This window comes from Thalassophryne amazonica, chromosome 3 (genome assembly GCF_902500255.1).
Source record: "Thalassophryne amazonica chromosome 3, fThaAma1.1, whole genome shotgun sequence".
Classification (NCBI taxonomy): Eukaryota; Metazoa; Chordata; class Actinopteri; order Batrachoidiformes; family Batrachoididae; genus Thalassophryne; species Thalassophryne amazonica.
Genome location: NC_047105.1, coordinates 59367285 through 59387920, shown reverse-complemented (window position 1 = coordinate 59387920; position 20636 = coordinate 59367285). Strand labels below are relative to the sequence as shown.

Here is a 20636-nt window from a genome sequence, read left to right as displayed (position 1 = left end):
TCTGTTTTACAATGCTTTTTTTCTTCATATAAGAGGCATGTTGAATAATATATCCCTGTAATACCACTTTTAGCGCCTCCTAGGCAATCCTTGCAGAGGGTGCTATAGGTTCATTTAACTGACATATACTTCAATTTGATTTCTTAATACCTCTTTAAATTCTGATTCTAATAGCAGGAATGAATTAAATCTCTATCTTGGCATTTGAATCCTGTCACAAAAAGGCATCATCTCCAAGTTGACTGACACATGGTCAGAAGTTAGAATACTTCCAATAGAACAGGAAACCACTGACTACAGGAGGTTTTTAGAAACACGGGAGAATGTCGAGTGGGCGGCAGATAAAAAGACGTAGTCCCTTCCTTTTGGATTCAGCATTCTCCACACTTGTATATATCCCAAAGATTCAGTCATACTTCTCATTGCTGATACTGCTCTAGGCAGACTTACTGAAGCGGCACTACTACGATCAAGAATGGAATCCATTACCAAATTAAAATCTCCCCCAATAATAGCATTGTAGTCACCTGCCTGTAGCATTTTAGCCTCCAAATCAACAAAAAATTGTGGTTCATCTCCATTTGGGGCCTAGACATTTGTCAGAATAATCATGTGGCCTTGTATTTCTGCCACTACAATCGGAATCCTTCCCCTGGTATCTTTGAATTGTCTGAGACATTTAAATTGTAGCTTTCTATTGTGGCTGGATCCCACATTATAATAAACATGGCTCACCCATGTTTTACACAGTTTTTCTGATTCTTCAGCTGGGATGTTTCTTGTAGAAACATCTTGTTGGGATTTCAGAATATCTAATACTTTCTTCCTCTTAATTGGATGTCCCAAGCCATTCACAGTCCAGGTGGATATGCGCCAATTGTCCGTTTTAGCAGTCATAAACAAATTTTAAACATAAATATTAACCATGACAAAACAAAAGGACCAATAACCAGTGAGCAGCCACCACACAATGTGTTTATGAAACATATCCTTGTTAGACCCCTCCCACTCAAAGTACCCTATTGTCCAAACAAAATGCACAGCTCTGAACTCTGTGCTCCCTCTTGTTACAAAAAAGAACTGACAGTCCATGAACATCGACTGTCGAAGTGACTGAACCCATCTTGACCAACTACATCGTAATTACTTTTATATGCTTCATGATAATTTGAGGAGGTCCCTCCTCCAGAATACTGTCTCATACCTGTAAAAAATGTCATAACATACTTTTTTTTTGGTCCTGGGCATTACCAATGCATCTTCACCCCTAAATATTATGGATATATTCCAGCACTTTTTTGGATCCTCAAAGCGCGTCTGAGTCCCGTTGTGGTCGAACCTCAGGACTGCCAGGTAGAGTAGGGAGAACTGATTTTATCACGTTTCATCTCTGTGCCTCTTGAAAAGTCAGGGAAAATCATAATGCAGTTACCTTCCCAGATTAGCTCGGATTTATTGCACGCTGTGTGTTGGCTGAGCGTGGAAAGCGAACCAGAATCATGCGCGGTCTCTCCCCTTCATTTGGTTGATGCTAGTAGTTTCTGCATAAACTCCACTATATCCTCTTTCTCATTACCTTCTGGGACTCCCACAAATCGTAGATTATTCTTTCTGTTGCAGTTCTCTATATCTTCAAGTTTGTCACAGAGAACTTCAAGCTCTGCTTTGGTAGCTAACGGACTAGCCTCCAGCGAGGCCTTCAGTTTTTTATCAGAGTCCTCCAGCCACTCTACCCTTTACTCCACCTCCACCACTCGCGAAATAAGTGAAGACAGTTTCTCTTCAACTGACGTTGTGGTTTGGCGTATATCTTCAAGGCTGGCTAGATCGCTGGACTTTTTTTACAGCGGAGTAGAGATGTTAGCAATGTCCTGGCTTAAGCATGCTGGCTCTGGGGCCTCCGAGCTGTTGTCGTCGCCATCACGTTGTGCGGCCTGATGCCGCAAATGCTTCTTAATATCTCTGCTTTTAAGCTGTTTCTCTCTACCAACTGCATCACGTGATTCAATAAGCATTTTGTTTTGACTGTGGGAGGAAACTGGAGCAAACCCATGCAGACATGGGGAGAACATGGAAGCTCCACACAGAAAGGGTGGGAAGTGATCCCACAACCTTCGTGCTGGAGGCATCCGTGCTAACCACTAAAGCCTTGGTCCCACCAAATAATAAGCCATGAATAATGAGCCACTCATGGGTGTGTCAGCGATTATTCAAAGAATGATCCACATTTTAAGATATCATGTATCTGTGACTAAGGTGCCTCTGTGTGCCTCTCTGTACCTCACATGTGCCAGGTATCAGCCTCTAGTGAGCCACTACCCACTTGTCATTTGAGCCACGACCAGCCTTGAATTGCTCGTGTCGCCGCATATGATCCACATCAAGCCACATATGATCCATGTAGCGCCATGTAGCGCCATGTAACACGACGTTGGTGCATGTTCAGGCATGGGTTTGGTCCAAACCTCCAGCCCTCCCACACTTGGCTCTTTTAAAGTGTGGGTTTTCAATTCACAGCATCCATTCAAAACATTTTTTTAAAAATACAGTCCTAAAAAAAACACTCCTGCACAGTTCGGCTGGTGTGCACCGTATACAGCCTAGAGTCCAGTCCTCTAGGCTGGACTATTGTAATTCATTATTATCAGGTTGTCCTAAAAGTTCCCTAAAAAGCCTTCAGTTGGTTCAGAATGCTGCAGCTAGAGTACTGACGGGGACTAGCAGGAGAGAGCATATCTCACCCGTGTTGGCCTCCCTTCATTGGCTTCCTGTTAATGCTAGAATAGAATTTAAAATTCTTCTTCTTACTTATAAGGTTTTGAATAATCAGGTCCCATCTTATCTTAGGGACCTCGTAGTACCATATTACCCCATTAGAGCGCTTCGCTCTCAGACTGCGGGCTTACTTGTAGTTCCTAGGGTTTGTAAGAGTAGAATGGGAGGCAGAGCCTTCAGCTTTCAGGCTCCTCTCCTGTGGAACCAGCTCCCAATTCAGATCAGGGAGACAGATACCCTCTCTACTTTTAAGATTAGGCTTAAAACTTTCCTTTTCGCTAAGGCTTATAGTTAGGGCTGGATCGGGTGACCCTGGACCATCCCTTGGTTATGTTGCTTTAGACGTAGACTGTGTTTCATAATTATTGTATGGCCTTGCCTTGCAATGTGGAGCGCCTTGGGGCAACTGTTTGTTGTGATTTGGCGCTATACAAGAAAAAAGTTGATTGATTGATTGATACAAGGCTGCTGTTCACCTGTGTTCCAGAGTCATTAAATGCAGCAGTTCTGCTTGTTCATCCAGATCTCTGTGACCGAAAAAAAAAGCAAAAACAAAACAAAAACACAAACGACAATGAGGTGACCGCTTTAATTATATACACTTGCAACACAAAACCCATAACCAGACCAGGTAGAACTGAACCACGGGTTCCTGGACAGTTACCTCTGCGCCTCTTCTCGCTGGCTTTATTTCTTCGTCGGCCTCAGTTATTTTGACACCGTGATCAAACTTTTAACTTTATGTTCATCCAGTAATGTCTGCAAAATCGAACTTTTGCGCGCGCACGTTCTGTGTAAATGCTCGTCTTGAGTGCGAGTCATTGCGTCAGTGCGCACGAGGAGTGAGCAGCTCATCTGATCCGTTATAACAAGATGTTAAATCTATCATAAACATACTTTTACAGCTGCTTATGAAGAAGGAATGAACATGCAACTGTTTTACCAAGCTATTACAATCAAAACATTACAAACACTCACCTTTTAGTCTGTTCCAAATACGTTCTCCACCTCTGCGCACAAGACAGAGAGCGGAAAAATGGGTTCAGATCAAACAGTCCTGTGTGATTCCAGAAGCAATTAGAGGTGTTTTCAACTGCCAAGCTCTGACAGAAAATGATTAATCCACTACAAAATAATTATTTTATATACAGTGTCCAGCACACAAAGCAGGTGGGATTGTCACAATGAAGTGCAACGAAGCCTGTCCAAAATAGCGTGTCCTCTCCTCGTAGCCGCCAGGTGCTGGGATAATGGGCTTTTAACAGCCTCATCCTCACCACAAACATGCCTCTATAATCCTTGTTTGTCCTCATAGTAACTCGTACACAAACTACCCTACGCTGTTGTTGCTAAATTTTGAGCTTCTTGAAATTAGCACCACGCTCAGAGATGAGCCTTGTTAGCCGAATATTCTGGCTCTAAGAGCCTCTCAGAGCCACCATTCTCCCACGATTGTTGAATAACAGGACTTGTACCAAAAAAGCATGCTACGTGGCTCATTATTTATCCTTCATTATTCAGCGGGACCAGGGCTTAAGCCACTGTGCCGCAAAGCTCTATCACCTGTCACAGTAGTCATATTCTTCAATCAATAGATGAACGACTCAACTCAAGAAGAAGGTGGTCACCTTTAAGACCTTTAGTGTTGCTGTTTTGCTCTTACAAACACAGAGGTGACATTGTCCTATTTGCGGTAGTAGAGTTTTGTCACGTCAGTGTGTCTGAGTATGTTCAAGGCCTCGTGACCTGGGGGTTCTGGCTTGAACAAACAATACCTACAAATGTTACTCATGCCAAAGTTAAACTTGACGGTAAGTCAATGACATTCTTCTTGAGTGCAGATCAGATTTTGTTGTCCGTATCATGTCTGCAGGTTGTTTACAGAAAGCGAACAAAGCATTTTATAAATGAGAACATTCTGTACTTAAGGTGTCACAACATGTATTACATAATAAGCAAGACAAACGCAACCAACCACTGTCTTCAGTTGAGATTTTTGTAAGTTATCATCATGCTTTGAAACTGTAACGCAGTTTATTAAGATTGATTTTGAAGACAGGCTGTTGATACTAGTGAAAGGAAATACAGTCTTTTTCACAGAAATAAAAGCACCAACACCAACTTTACAAATGTTACTGATTTAGTATCTTGGCCTCAGCTTCCCATTTTGTAATTTTGCACAATTTGTTACAGAAATGTTAGATAATATCTGCGCTAATTCTTTATTTTATGTTAGCTATCAAGTATTTGTGTTATTTGTTTGGAAGTTCTGAGAAATATAAGTTAAGTTTTACTTCATGATGTGTCCAAGTTTCAGACATGAGGAGATCTCCACCTGTTGGTGAGAGCCAGTAACATTAGAAATGTGAGACTAAACCACACCTATTGTTAACACCCACAAGGTATAAAAAGTATTGTATGACTCAATTTAGGGGCCTTTTCACACGATGGACACTGTCTGTGAGGATCCCAGGCCTCATTTTTAATGTGACCTTTAATAAAGTCAAAATGAAGAATACAGTGGTTTGGTTTTTGGTAAGGGGCAGAATCTTACATAAAATAACTGGGTAAAAATAACAGAAACATGATATTCTTGGTGATTATCACAGTGGATATGAGTGTTGTATGGACAATTTCAGCTCTGCTCAATATCAGCAAAAATATCAGTCCTGCCAAAGAACTGATATTTTTGCTTGTAACTTTTTGCATGTCAAGTGGCCAATGAAACAAAGTGCAGCACCTGACACTCTGACAAAGTTGACCTGACCTGCTGAAATTCCTGACCCAATTCTATGTGTTTATCTCATTGTCACAGTGTTACTGTGTGAAGCAGAAATGAGCACTGATCAGGATGTGCTGATGGATGGCCATTCAGCCACTGCCATCTTTGCTGCGAAAGGCATTGATATAACACCTAATAAAGACCAAGGTGTAATCAAGGTATTTATTATTTTGTGGAAATTTTGATATAGCTCATATTGAAGCATATTCAAACCTTCCCATGTCCCTTAACAATTTTTGTCTGTCTGATTTAGTTTTTTTGTTTGTTAGATGCACATTTTGTGCAGCTGCCAAAGCTGTTGTATCATTAAAGCACTGACCACTGAGGTTCCTATCCTTGTTTTTCAGTATGATGTTAAGAGATGCCGATGTTCAATCAGTGCATCTTTTTGTGTGTAGGTTGTAAAGCGTCGGGGTGTAGATGGAGACCGAACGATGACCGGGGACAGAGTAACTGTTCACTACACTGGAAGGCTCCTCAGTGGGAAAGTATTCGACTGCAGTCGGGATTGTAAAAAACCATTTTGCTTCAGCGTGGGCAAGGGTAGGTGAATTTTCATGTGCAAATATATCATCCTTAATGAGATATTGGTGATGTACAGTAGCTTCCCTAAAACGTCCTTATTTTTCTTCACATCATTACATAATGTTCTCACAGGACAGGTTCTGAAAGCCTGGGATATTGGTGTGCTGTCGATGCAGAGGGGAGAGGTGTGCACACTACTATGTAAAGCAGAATACGCATATGGGGCTGCTGGAAATTCGGACAAAATCCCTCCTAACTCTTCAGTGCTGTTTGAAGTAGGTGTGAAACATCAGTTCTGCTGTTTGTGCTGTGTGCAGTTTCTGCTTCATACTGATGGGTGTTAGATGTATGTCTCTAGATGGCGCTCTCTGGTCATGATATGACTGGGTTATCCTGTTTTAATCCTCTTCAGTTAAATGTCCAATGTAGCCCACTTCCCCCTCTGATCGATAACTCTGGAGCTCAGTGGTCACACATATAATTCATGTAACTACTCAGGTTTTAGTTGATGAATGCCACGCATCATACAGATGTCTTTTTAGCGTTTATTCTTCACAGACACCGTCTGACACCTTCAGACACCTCCAGACACCGTGAAAACTAAAAATAAAACATGCAAACAGTTCAGGTTACACAAGCACCGCTAATTACACAGATTCAAATAAGTTGCTAATGCTAGATTCAGTCAATAGACGGACCCCCAAAACACTAGCTTGCCGCAACACAAATAATATTGTCTATACACAACACAAACACTCACACATATAAATATGAAACAAAATTAATGTCACATTTACCGTGTGCGCCTCTAAAACCAGAGTAGTTAGTTGGGGACATCATCTTCTTCCCTCTCTCTCTCTGTAGCAATTGTGGCGTGCTCTGCTCTGTAGCATTATCACATTACCCAAGATTTACAGGTGAGAACCCAAACCAAACAGTGGTCATGCAACTTAACAAAATTAGTTAAAAGTAAACTTACATTTTAACATAAACCCATTTTAAATATGTACATTTTACAATAACTCTTTGACATATTTATTTATTTAACCTTTTTAAAGAAAATGAATTCAAACTCTTAAAAAAAATAGAAAATAAATTCAAAATCAATTATCTGTCCGCTGGACAGTTACAATTCACATCATTTTATTATCAGTAATACTTACAGTTCAGTCGTTCAGTACAAATGTGACTACACGGTCAGTTCATGATCACGTTGATACAGGCTACATCACAATCATTAATAAGCTATTTGTAAAATGAATTAGATGATAATGTGAAAAACTCTCCAGTTTGTTTCAGGATTTAGTCATTGTGATTTGATTGTACATTATGGATTTACAGTCAGATAATCAGTTTTTTAATTTATATCCTCATTATGTATGTTTATTTTTTCTTTAATTGTTAGCAGAATTACTGTTATGTGTCGGACGTAGCTCGGAGAACCGACCAGCGTTTGAAGGACCCAGTATGAAATAAGCAGAGCACGGTACAAAGGCTAACTGAATTTAATACATAACAGTGATACAAAACATAACAAAAGAAAGTGCGGTCTGGCGTGGTGCGCTCCCAGCAGCGCTAACGGTCCGGAGCCAGAAGCTGTTTGGACCCAAGGACCCCGCCGACACCCCCCAGGTGGCCGCAACAAACCGAGTCTGTGAAAGAAGGAACCACTATGTGAGTCCACACTCTACACACAGAGAGAACACTTAAAGGTGTACAAACAGCAAACACTTCCTGGCTTGATTACTAATCAGCTTCCCAACCTGCAGGCATGGAACATCCAGTTCACAAAACCGATACATGACTAACATACAGCTCAATATAAAAAGGTGTGAGGGACACCACATTTACTGACTGTATAAATGTTAGTCACAAAATCTAACATACCTCAGGAAGTGTGCTGACGAGCGTGAGACCTCACCCCCTCCTCTTTCACAGACCGTGCATCAAACCCTGGACGTTCTCTGCATCCACTGATGATGAGATGGCTCCCGAGACGACGATCTCACCCGTCTGGTCACAAGGTCGAGTCTCTGGCAAATACACACTGTATACTCCAGTCTTAAATGCCACCATGTTCCAATCCATATAGATGCACCTCAGCTGTGAGTCCTGACGAGCCGAAGGTGATCAGGGTGAGGTCCTGATAACCTCAGCAACACAGCCACTCAGTCCCAAATGCAAGCCACCTGGAAGGAAAAACAAAAGACAGAAACAAAAAGGTCGCCAGGCCCCCCAGCCATACAACAGTACCCCACCCTCACGGGAAGCCTCCCGGCGACCACACAAACCTGGCCCAGGAGAAACACCCCCCTCCAGGGACCATGGCTGGAAACCGCATCTGCATTCGTCTTCCAACAGAATGGTTGATGTCCTCTCCTCTGGCTGCATCCTTGCCTTTGTTTCAGTCAGTCACTTAGCACAGGTGTGGCCAGGAGTTCTTAAACCTGTGCGGTCAGCCTTTATCCAACCATGTGCGGTCATTAGTCATAAAACAAAAAAGAAACACAAACAACCAAACACCCCCCCCCCCCCCCCCCCCCAGGGGACCGTCCTATCAAACCCCGGGATGAGGAGAAAAGAAAAACCCCAAACTTAAGCTTACAAATAAAAGCGCTAAAACACCCCCCCCCCCCCCCCCCCCCAAACGACATGTAGGGACCAACACCCCCCAGAGGACTTCCCGCCAGCTCCAGGAGTAATAACCACAGCCGAGGTCCCTCTGGGATCCAACGTCACCCACGGGGACTCCCAGCGCCTCCCAGAGGACCACTCGTCAACCCCAGGAGACGCCTCCCCTCACGACCAATGGACCCAGCCCCGGCCGTCTATGGTTAGATGGACCCACAGCCCTTTCCCCCCCAGAGGACACCACAGTCAAACCCTGAGGGCGGAAACTGGGGGGAAAACACCCCCCCCCCCCAGGTGCAGAGGTTACCTGGGAAACGCCCAGCATAACCACACTGCACCACTCCAGCAACGCCGACACTACGGCTCACACGGCTGGAGCCAGAGGAGAAGAGAGGGAACAAAAAGAAAATACCCCAAACCCCCCCCCTCCCCTCCCGGGTGCAGAGGTTACCTGGGAAACGCCCAGCACAACCTAACTGCACCACTCCAGCAACGCCGACACTACGGCTCACACGGCTGGAGCCAGAGGAGAAGAGAGGGAACAAAAAGAAAATACCCCAAACCCCCCCCCTCCCCTCCCGGGTGCAGAGGTTACCTGGGAAACGCCCAGCACAACCTAACTGCACCACTCCAGCAACGCCGACACTACGGCTCACACGGCTGGAGTCAGAGGAGAAGAGAGGGCATAACAAAAAACAAAACAAAAAAAAAAGAAAGAAAAAACAACAACCCAAATACCCCCCCCATGACCCCCCAGGGGACCGTCCCATCAAACCCTGGGAGGTGAAACTGAAAAAATAAAAATAAAAAGAAAGACTAACAGACTGACATAAGGTTGCTCGGGTCCTTTTTTTTTTTTTTTTTTTTTTTTTTTGGCAGAACTGCAGGGTCACGACCCCAGACACTAAATAGTGAAAAACAAAAAAATAAAATCCCACACAAAAACCAACTCAAAAAACACCCACACAAAATGAACTAACACAAAACAAATAAGTGACGTATACCGTTAAGCTCAAACAAATCGAACACACCTGTTCTAACTTAAGAGCTTAACGGTAATGTGACTGAGTCACCAAAAGAGGGAGCCAAAGTGCTAAAAATGAAAAAAAAAACCCTTTGGTGACAGAAAACAAACGAGCTGCATCTCCGTGCGCAGCTGTGTGCAACACACAACCAAAATGTGCTCAACTAAATAACGCCGGAGCTGATACAACAGACGCAGTAGTTATCTTTATCCGGGGAAACGGGGCTACAACTGTAACACAGGAAGCTCAGCGACCCGTGCCACAGAGCTCCGCCATGCGCGTGCACCCATTACAGACACACTCTTGCAGCTCCCGTTTAAACCTCTTATCCGGTCGGAGCGTGACGCGAAGCCGTCGCCAGTCACACTCCACCACGACCCACGGATAAGGCACAAACACAGGAACACGGCTGCAAGAGAGCACAAATCAGTATTCAGTAATGGGTCTCAAACACGCACCATCCGGGCGGAGAGCACCCGCAACTGATCCGGAAAACTATTGAACGTCTGCTGCCGCCTTCCCGGCGCGTTACCGTCTCTGCTACCGCTGGGTCCGTGATGTTTGGCCAGAGACTACTGTTATGTGTCGGACGCAGCTCGGAGAACCGACCAGCGTTTGAAGGACCCAGTATGAAATAAGCAGAGCACGGTACAAAGGCTAACTGAATTTAATACATAACAGTGATACAAAACATAACAAAAGAAAGTGCGGTCTGGCGTGGTGCGCTCCCAGCAGCGCTAACGGTCCGGAGCCAGAAGCTGTTCGGACCCAAGGACCCCGCCGACACCCCCCAGGTGGCCGCAACAAACCGAGTCTGTGAAAGAAGGAACCATTATGTGAGTCCACACTCTACACACAGAGAGAACACTTAAAGGTGTACAAACAGCAAACACTTCCTGGCTTGATTACTAATCAGCTTCCCAACCTGCAGGCATGGAACATCCAGTTCACAAAACTCCACTGCAGTGGAAGCCGATACATGACTAACATACAGCTCAATATAAAAAGGTGTGAGGGACACCACATTTACTGACTGTATAAATGTTAGTCACAAAATCTAACGTACCTCAGGAAGTGTGCTGACGAGCGTGAGACCTCACCCCCTCCTCTTTCACAGACCGTGCATCAAACCCTGGACGTTCTCTGCATCCACTGATGATGAGATGGCTCCCGAGACGACGATCTCACCCGTCTGGTCACAAGGTCGAGTCTCTGGCAAATACACACTGTATACTCCAGTCTTAAATGCCACCATGTTCCAATCCATATAGATGCACCTCAGCTGTGAGTCCTGACGAGCCGCAGGTGATCAGGGTGAGGTCCTGATAACCTCAGCAACACAGCCACTCAGTCCCAAATGCAAGCCACCTGGAAGGAAAAACAAAAGACAGAAACAAAAAGGCAGCCAGGCCCCCCAGCCATACAACAATTACCCCAAAATTAAAGAAAGCATGTAATGAAAGTATTTACATAAAATGTGCTAAGGGGAGGGGGGCGCAGCACGGTGTTTAATGGTTAGCACTGTTGCCTCACAGTGTGAAGGTCGTGGGATTGATGCCCACCTGTGGCCTTTCTGAGTGGAGTTTGCATGTTCTCCCTGTGTTTGCATGAGTTCTGGTTTCCTCCCACATCCAAAGATGTGCAGGTTAGGTGAACTGGAAACTTTATATTGTCCGTAGGCGTATGTGGGTGTGAATGTGTGTATTTGTCTCTATGTGGCCCTACAACAGACTGGCGTCCTGTCAAGGGTGTACCGCGCCTCACACTTTATGACTGCTGGTATAGGCTCCAGCCCCCCATGACATGATCTTGGATAAGTGGTTGAAGATGTGTGTGTGTGTGTGTGTGTGTGTGTGTGTGTGTACTAAGGGGGTTGGACCTGACCTGCCTTTAAAATACATGAAATCAGAAAAGGCTGGGACTATAAAGAAAATGAAATAATCAACAACAGACAAACAAAATGCAGTGATTCTCATATTTACTTTGACTTCTGTTTTATTGACACAGTATGATCCCAATACATTTAATGTTTTTTGTGGTCAGTTTCATTTCATTTGTTAAACATCCATTCCTCCATTTCAGGCCTGCAACACATTCCAGAAAAAAGTTGAGATGGTAAAGCATTCCTTCTCACAACACGTAAAAGACATTTTGACATTGAAGATACCAAGCAATGAAGCATGTCAGGTGTTGTGTCATTCTTCCTTCAAATGTGTCTTAATGTATCCAAGAGGATGGGATCATCACTGTTGCGTTTTTTTTTTGTGGGGGGGGTTCAAAATTCTCTACACATTCTCTTATGGGGAAAGGTCAAAAGTGGAGACAGGCCAGCCCAGTCCAGTACCCATACTTTCTGCTTCCGCAACCATACATTTGCGATGTTTGCAGAATGTAGTTTTGTATTGCCTTGTCCCAAGAAGTGATATCACCTTGAAGGCAGCATATGTTGCTCTAAAATCTCAATGTACTTTTCTGCATTAATGCTGGCATCACAAGACTGTAAATAACCTTTGTCAAGGGCACTGACACAATCCCATACTTTGACAGACCCTGGCTTTTTGGACTTGAACTCCATTTTGCAGTGCTTGACAAAGGTTTCCCAAAGTAATCCCTTCCCCATGTGGTTATATCAGCTACTGATGAATGACAGCTCTTGATGCAGTGCCGTCGGAGGGATCTTGTTAGGCTTGCACCCGTGTTATTTGCACACCGAAATTCCTCTGGATTGGGGTGTGCAGCCAGTACATTCTGAGTGCCGGTCCCAAGCCCGGATAAATGAGGAGTGTTGCATCAGGAAGGGCATCCGGCGTAAAACAAGCCAACCAACTATGCAGACTAAGCATCGAATTTCCATACCGGATCAGTCGCGGCCCGGGTTAACAATGTCCACCACCGTTGCTGTTGCCCAACAGGGTGCCGGTGGAAATTGGGCTACTGCTGGGCGAAGAAGACGAAGAAGAGGAGGAGAATGTTTCCACAAACGGAGGGAGAAGAAGAAAACTAGAAGGGTGGAAATGAGAGTGGGGACTTTGAATGTTGGTAGTATGACGGGTAAAGAGACAGAGCTGGCTGATATGATGGAGAGTAGAAAGGTAGACATATTATGTGTGCAAGAGACCAAGTGGAAGGGAAGTAAGAGCAGGAGCATCGGCAGTGGGTACAAGTTGTTGTACCATGGTGACGGCAGGAAGAGAAATGGTGTTGGGGTCATTTTAAAGGACAAGTATGTTAAAAGTGTGTTGGAGGTTAAATGAGTGTCTGACAGGGTGATGAGTGTGAAGTTGGAAATTGAAGGGGAGATGATGAATATCATCAGTGCATATGCCTCACAGGTAGATTGTGAGAATAAGGAGAAAGAAGATTTCTGGAGTGTGTTAGATGAGGTGGTGGAGAGTGTGCCCAAGCATGAAAGAGTGGTGATAGGAGCGGACTTCAATGGGCATGTTGGTGAAGGGAACAGAGGTGATGAGGAAGTAATGGGTAGATATGGTATCAAGGATAGGAATGGGGAAGGACAGATGGTAGTTGATTTTGCAAAAAGGATGGAAATGGCTGTGATGAATACCTACTTTAAGAAAAGGGAGGAGCACAGGGTAACATATAAGAGTGGAGGAAGGTGCACACAGGTGGACTACATTCTTTATAGGAGGTGCAAGCTAAAAGAAATCAGAGACTGTAAGGTGGTAGAAGAGAGTGAGAGCTCAACAAAGGATCAGATGGTGGAAGCTGAAGGAGGAAGGGTTGGAGGGGAAGCAGTTTTGGACAACTGGAAAAGTACTGCATATTTGGTGAGGGAGACAGCTAGGACAGTACTGGGTATGACATCTGGACAGTGGAAGGAAGACAAGGAGACTTGGTGGTGGAGTGAAGAGGTCCAGGAAACCATAAGGAGAAAGAGGTTGGCGAAAAAGTTTTGGGATAGTCAGAGAGATGAAGAAAGTAGACAGGAGTACAAGGAGATGCGGCGGCGTAAGGTGAAAAGAAAAGTGGCAAAAGCGAAGGAAAAGGCATATTGCGAGCTGTACAAGAAATTGAATAGTAAGGAAGGAGAAAAGGACTTGTACCGATTGGCCAGACAAAGGGACAGAGCTGGAAAGGATGTGTAGCAGGTTAGAGTGGTAAAAGATGCACATGGTAATGTGCTGACAAGTGAGGAGTGTGTGCTGAGAAGGTGGAGGGAATATTTTGAAGAGCTGATGAATAAAGAAAATAAGCGAGAGAAAAGGCTGGATGATGTGGTGAGAGTAAATCAGGAAGTACAAGAGATTAGTAAGGAAGAAGTGAGGGCTGCTATGAAGAGGATGAAGAGTGGAAAGGCAGTTGGTCCAGATGACATCCCAGTGTAGGCATGGAAATGCCTAGGAGAGACAGCAGTAGAGTTTCTAACCAGATTGTTTAATAAAATCTTGGAAAGTGAGAAGATGCCTGAGGAGTGGAGACGAAGTGTGCTGGTTCCTATTTTCAAGAACAAGGGTGATGTGCAGAGCTGCAGTAACTACAGAGGCATAAAGTTGATCAGCCACAGCATGAAGTTATGGGAAAGAGTAGTAGAAGCTAGGCTTAGAAAACAGGTGAAGATCTGTGAGCAGCAATATGGTTTCATGCCGAGAAAGAGCACGACAGATGCAATGTTTGCTCTGAGAATACTGTTGGAGAAGTACAGGGAAGGCCAGAAAGAGTTACATTGTGTGTTTGTGGACTTAGAAAAAGCTTATGATAGGGTGCCAAGAGAAGAGCTGTGGTATTGTATGAGGAGGTCTAGAGTGGCAGAGAAGTATGTTAGGGTAGTGCAGGACATGTACAAGAATAGTGTGACAGCGGTGAGATGCGCAGTCGGAATGACAGACTCATTCAAGGTGGAGGTGGGATTACACCAAGGATCAGCTCTGAGCCCTTTCTTGCTTGCAGTGGCGATGGACAGGTTGACGGATGAGATCAGACAGGAGTCCCCATGGACTATGATGTTTGCAGATGACATTGTGATTTGTATTGAGAGTAGAGAGCAAGTTGAGTCTAGTCTGGAGAGGTGGAGATATGCTTTGGAGAGAAGGGGCATGAAAGTCAGTAGAAGCAAGACTGAGTACGTGTGTGTGAATGGGAGGGAGCCCAGTGGAATAGTGCAGTTACAAGGAGTAGAAGTGGTGAAAGTAGATGAGTTTAAATACTTGGGGTCAACTGTTCAAAGTAATGGAGAGTGTGGTAGAGAGGTGAAGAAGAGAGTGCAGGCAGGGTGGAGTGGGTGGAGAAAGGTGGCAGGAGTGATCTGTGACCGAAGAATATCAGCAAGAGTGAAGGGGAAAGTTTACAAGACAGTAGTGAGACCAGCTATGTTGTACGGCTTAGAGACAGTGGCACTAACATAAAGACAGGAGGCAGAGCTGGAGGTGGCAGAGCTGAAGATGTTGAGATTCTCTTTGGGAGTGACAAGAATGGACAAGATTAGGAATGAACATATCAGAGGGACAGCTCAGGTGGGACGGTTTGGAGACCAAGTCAGAGAGGCGAGATTGAGATGGTTTGGACATGTGCAGAGGAGGGACCCAGGGTATATAGAGAGAAGGATGCTGAGGATGGAGCCACCAGGCAGGAGGAGGAGAGGGAGGCCAAAGAGGAGGTTTATGGATGTGCTGAGGGAGGACATGCAGGCGGTTGGTGTGACAGAGGAAGATACAGAGGAGAAGGGTGAGATGGAGGCGATTGATCTGCTGTGGCGACCCCTAACGGGAACAGCCGAAAGACAAAGATGATGGAGAAATTTGCAAATCCCCTCCGATCTTTCTATGAGGAACAATGTTTTTAAACATTTCAATAATTTCCCTCACTCATTTCTTGACAAACTGGAGATCCTCTTTCCGTCTTTGCTCCCCAGAGACTCAGCCTTTCAAAGATACTGCTTTTGTAGCAAATCATGATCACAATAATCTGTTAACATCACCTGTTTGAAATAACATTATTTATTTATTCTTATTTTATCTCATTACTAGTCTTAAATTGCTGTTTTGGGATGGTTGTAGGCCACTGATCTGTATATGTTACTGGATAGCTCATTGGCCCACACACTCCGCACAGTCTGCTGAAGCAAACTGACGGCCATCTTGCCACTCCCAATTTATGTAGACCGCACATAGACAGCTTATTAAAACGTCAACAATTTCAAGTAATAACTGAGCTGATTCTCTCATTTACTTATTTTTGTTCTTCGGATAATGTAAGATTGATCCCTCCTAATCTATGCATGCTATGATTAGCTATTTGATTTATTTTCATTCTTTCTTTTATTACTTTGACACTTTCTTCCCTTCTATTCTCACTTACTCATATCTCACTGGGACAAATACTCAGTTCTAAAAATGATCATTCTTTAATCAAAGTGTATACAAGATTTGTGGAAACATCAGCAAGCTTATACACACACACACACACACACACACACACACACACACACACACATATATATATATATATCTTCCGATGAATTGCCGACCAATAACTTTTAGACCGATAACTTAGTAAACAAAGCTGAACGGTGAAAAACATTTTTAAAACTTAAAAGCAGTTGAAACCTACCTGTTAAAAGTTTCCTAATAAGTATATTATTCTACCCTCTGCAAACAGAAGAGAGCTGTTTTCAGAAAAAAAAACTACTCTATCCTCTGTAGGCAAAGGAGAACTGGTGACCAAAAAAAAAAAAAAAAAACATTTCCTTTAACACCATACTGATATAACCACAATATCACACAAGTCATCCAGAGGCATACATTTTTAACTTATGGTTCAAATTTGAACCTACTCATTTTGGACAAGTTATTTAAAATAGTCATGTCTGAAGTTTTATAAAGTGAAAATATCAGATATATGTTTTCGTTTTAAAGTAATGTGCTACTTTTTAAGGTTTTGTGAGCACATGCTGTGCCCGGCAGCAATGCATTATCAATCAATCAATCAATCAATTTTTTTTATATAGCGCCAAATCACAACAAACAGTTGCCCCAAGGTGCTTTATATTGTAAGGCAAGGCCATACAATAATTATGTAAAACCCCAACGGTCAAAACGACCCCCTGTGAGCAAGCACTTGGCTACAGTGGGAAGGAAAAACTCCCTTTTAACAGGAAGAAACCTCCAGCAGAACCAGGCTCAGGGAGGGGCAGTCTTCTGCTGGGACTGGTTGGGGCTGAGGGAGAGAACCAGGAAAAAGACATGCTGTGGAGGGGAGCAGAGATCGATCACTAATGATTAAATGCAGAGTGGTGCATACAGAGCAAAAAGAGAAAGAAACAGTGCATCATGGGAACCCCCCAGCAGTCTACGTCTATAGCAGCATAACTAAGGGATGGTTCAGGGTCACCTGATCCAGCCCTAACTATAAGCTTTAGCAAAAAGGAAAGTTTTAAGCCTAATCTTAAAAGTAGAGAGGGTGTCTGTCTCCCTGATCTGAATTGGGAGCTGGTTCCACAGGAACCATTATGGGTAGCATAGGGTAATCTCAGATGTTCACGACAGGACAAATGCATTTCAGACACTCTGTTCAGGCTCCACGGACAACACGATTAAACGCTAGTGCCTAAAACTCTCGTGAATATATTCTCTGGGTTTATAGACGTTACTGTATTTGCGTTTAAATTCCATGCATCTTAAATGTAGCAGATGGATTATCTGGAATTTTGTTTGGCAAGTTTTCAAGGCCGCTACTGCCATCTACTGGCCACTATTGTTCATGGCAGTATTCACCCCAAGTACTAAGCGTCTAGGCACCAGTAGATGGCAGTGTTCTATTTATTTTGACCCGGTTATATCAGATGGTGGTCAAATCAACTTTTTGGCTTTGCAAATGGCTTTTTTTTTTTTTTTTTTTTTTTTACAAATTAAGTTTAAAAACAAAACAACAACAACAAAAAAACATTACAAGACAGCTCTGCGGTTGGATGCTTTGTAGCTCTTCAGCAGCAGGAGGTGGTCGTGAGATGTTAAAGCTTGTTACTCCACTACATGATGCAGGACGCGCGATTAACCTGAAACTCGGTCCAAAAAATTCTTGCACGAATGAAAAATCATCTGAAAAATGGCCAAAACACGCACAGTGTAAAGCCAACATTTATGTGTCAAGACAAGGCTTTTCAGAACTGACCAGTTGTTAACCTTGTCCTTTGTTTTATCTATGTTTTTATTATTGCATTTTAACCTGTGAAGTGCTTTGTGGCTTATGTCTGTGTCACTATATAAATAAATTGACTTACTTACTAATATTGAGTGCACGTTTTAAAACATCATAAAATGTGCGCACATCATCAAACATTCTCTCCACATGCAAAACATTTTGCGATGACACTTCCAGGGCTCCGTAAAAATGCCTGTTTTTACAAATAAAAATGGAATATTTTACAAAAGCACATTTATCTTTAAACCAACACACGTCACATTAACGTGTTGGTTTACATAATGAATGACTGAACCAATCAGTGTTTAGCAGAGGCACTTTTACCCAGAATGCTTTGCAGTCTGTGTTTGTTACAAAACCTCAGAATCAGTGCATTATTCAACATTAAAAGATATATGTTATATTTTAACTTTGTACAAATGACAGAATTGACATTAATGGAGTTATTCTATCAGTATTTTCACAAAACCATAAGTTAGTATGACTTTATTTTTCAAGACCTCTGCCTGACCGGAACATTATGATTAGTAGAGAGCTCGTTTTGTGGGTGCTCTCAGGATTCTGCTGTGCAGCTTCCTACAAGGGGCAGCATGGTCAGATATGGAAATAGTGGCTCATTCTTTGGGTCTTTTTTCGCTTTTGATGCTTTCAAAAACGATCGTGTTAAAAGTCAATTTCAGCTTCTTAGTAATTGCAAATGTATCAATGAGTCAATACTGGAATTTATCGGTTATCCATTATCTGTAACTTCTGATACATTGTTGGATGGTTTATCGGTTTATCTTTATCAAAGATAACTTTTCAGTTATCTGAACCAATAACCAGCAAAAATCTATTTAAGCATAAAAATTCAAAAAGAAAAAATAATATAGCACCTTCAACTGCACCACAGACTAAAACAGTTAAATGTGGTCTATTAAACATTAGGTCTCTCTCTTCTAAGTCCCTGTTGGTAAATGATATAATAATTGATCAACATATTGATTTATTCTGCCTTACAGAAACCTGGTTACAGCAGGATGAATATGTTAGTTTAAATGAGTCAACACCCCCGAGTCACACTAACTGTCAGAATGCTCGTAGCACGGGCCGGGGCGGAGGATTAGCAGCAATCTTCCATTCCAGCTTATTAATTAATCAAAAACCCAGACAGAGCTTTAATTCATTTGAAAGCTTGACTCTTAGTCTTGTCCATCCAAATTGGAAGTCCCAAAAACCAGTTTTATTTGTTATTATCTATCGTCCACCTGGTCGTTACCGTGAGTTTCTCTGTGAATTTTCAGACCTTTTGTCTGACTTAGTGCTTAGCTCAGATAAGATAATTATAGTGGGCGATTTTAACATCCACACAGATGCTGAGAATGACAGCCTCAACACTGCATTTAATCTATTATTAGACTCTATTGGCTTTGCTCAAAAAGTAAATGAGTCCACCCACCACTTTAATCATATCTTAGATCTTGTTCTGACTTATGGTATGGAAATAGAAGACTTAACAGTATTCCCTGAAAACTCCCTTCTGTCTGATCATTTCTTAATAACATTTACATTTACTCTGATGGACTACCCAGCAGTGGGGAATAAGTTTCATTACACTAGAAGTCTTTCAGAAAGCGCTGTAACTAGGTTTAAGGATATGATTCCTTCTTTATGTTCTCTAATGCCATATACCAACACAGTGCAGAGTAGCTACCTAAACTCTGTAAGTGAGATAGAGTATCTCGTCAGTAGTTTTACATCCTCATTGAAGACAACTTTGGATGCTGTAGCTCCTCTAAAAAAGAGAGCTTTAAATCAGAAGTGCCTGACTCCGTGGTATAACTCACAAACTCGTAGCTTAAAGCAGATAACCCGTAAGTTGGAGAGGAAATGGCGTCTCACTAATTTAGAAGATCTTCACTTAGCCTGGAAAAAGAGTCTGTTGCTCTATAAAAAAGCCCTCCGTAAAGCTAGGACATCTTTCTACTCATCACTAATTGAAGAAAATAAGAACAACCCCAGGTTTCTTTTCAGCACTGTAGCCAGGCTGACAAAGAGTCAGAGCTCTATTGAGCTGAGTATTCCATTAACTTTAACTAGTAATGACTTCATGACTTTCTTTGCTAACAAAATTTTAACTATTAGAGAAAAAATTACTCATAACCATCCCAAAGACGTATCGTTATCTTTGGCTGCTTTCAGTGATGCCGGTATTTGGTTAGACTCTTTCTCTCCGATTGTTCTGTCTGAGTTATTTTCATTAGTTACTTCCTCCAAACCATCAACATGTTTATTAGACCCCATTCCTACCAGGCTGCTCAAGGAAGCCCTACCATTATTTAATGCTTCGATCTTAAATATGATCAATCTATCTTTGTTAGTTGGCTATGTACCACAGGCTTTTAAGGTGGCAGTAATTAAACCATTACTTAAAAAGCCATCACTTGACCCAGCTATCTTAGCTAATTATAGGCCAATCTCCAACCTTCCTTTTCTCTCAAAAATTCTTGAAAGGGTAGTTGTAAAACAGCTAACTGATCATCTGCAGAGGAATGGTCTATTTGAAGAGTTTCAGTCAGGTTTTAGAATTCATCATAGTACAGAAACAGCATTAGTGAAGGTTACAAATGATCTTCTTATGGCCTCGGACAGTGGACTCATCTCTGTGCTTGTTCTGTTAGACCTCAGTGCTGCTTTTGATACTGTTGACCATAAAATTTTATTACAGAGATTAGAGCATGCCATAGGTATTAAAGGCACTG

At 42.8% G+C, this 20636-nt stretch overlaps 1 protein-coding gene across 1 annotated transcript in view; it reads left to right on the top strand.

Annotated features, from left to right (window-relative positions):
* The window catches only part of LOC117506793 (peptidyl-prolyl cis-trans isomerase FKBP5-like), a 65659-nt gene that overhangs the window by 11897 nt on the left and 33126 nt on the right, over window positions 1–20636 (top strand). Inside the window, exons 2-4 of the mRNA XM_034166417.1 lie at window positions 5591–5715; window positions 5956–6100; window positions 6215–6357. Coding sequence (XP_034022308.1) covers window positions 5591–5715; window positions 5956–6100; window positions 6215–6357 — 413 coding nt within the window. The remainder of the gene's footprint in view (window positions 1–5590; window positions 5716–5955; window positions 6101–6214; window positions 6358–20636) is intronic.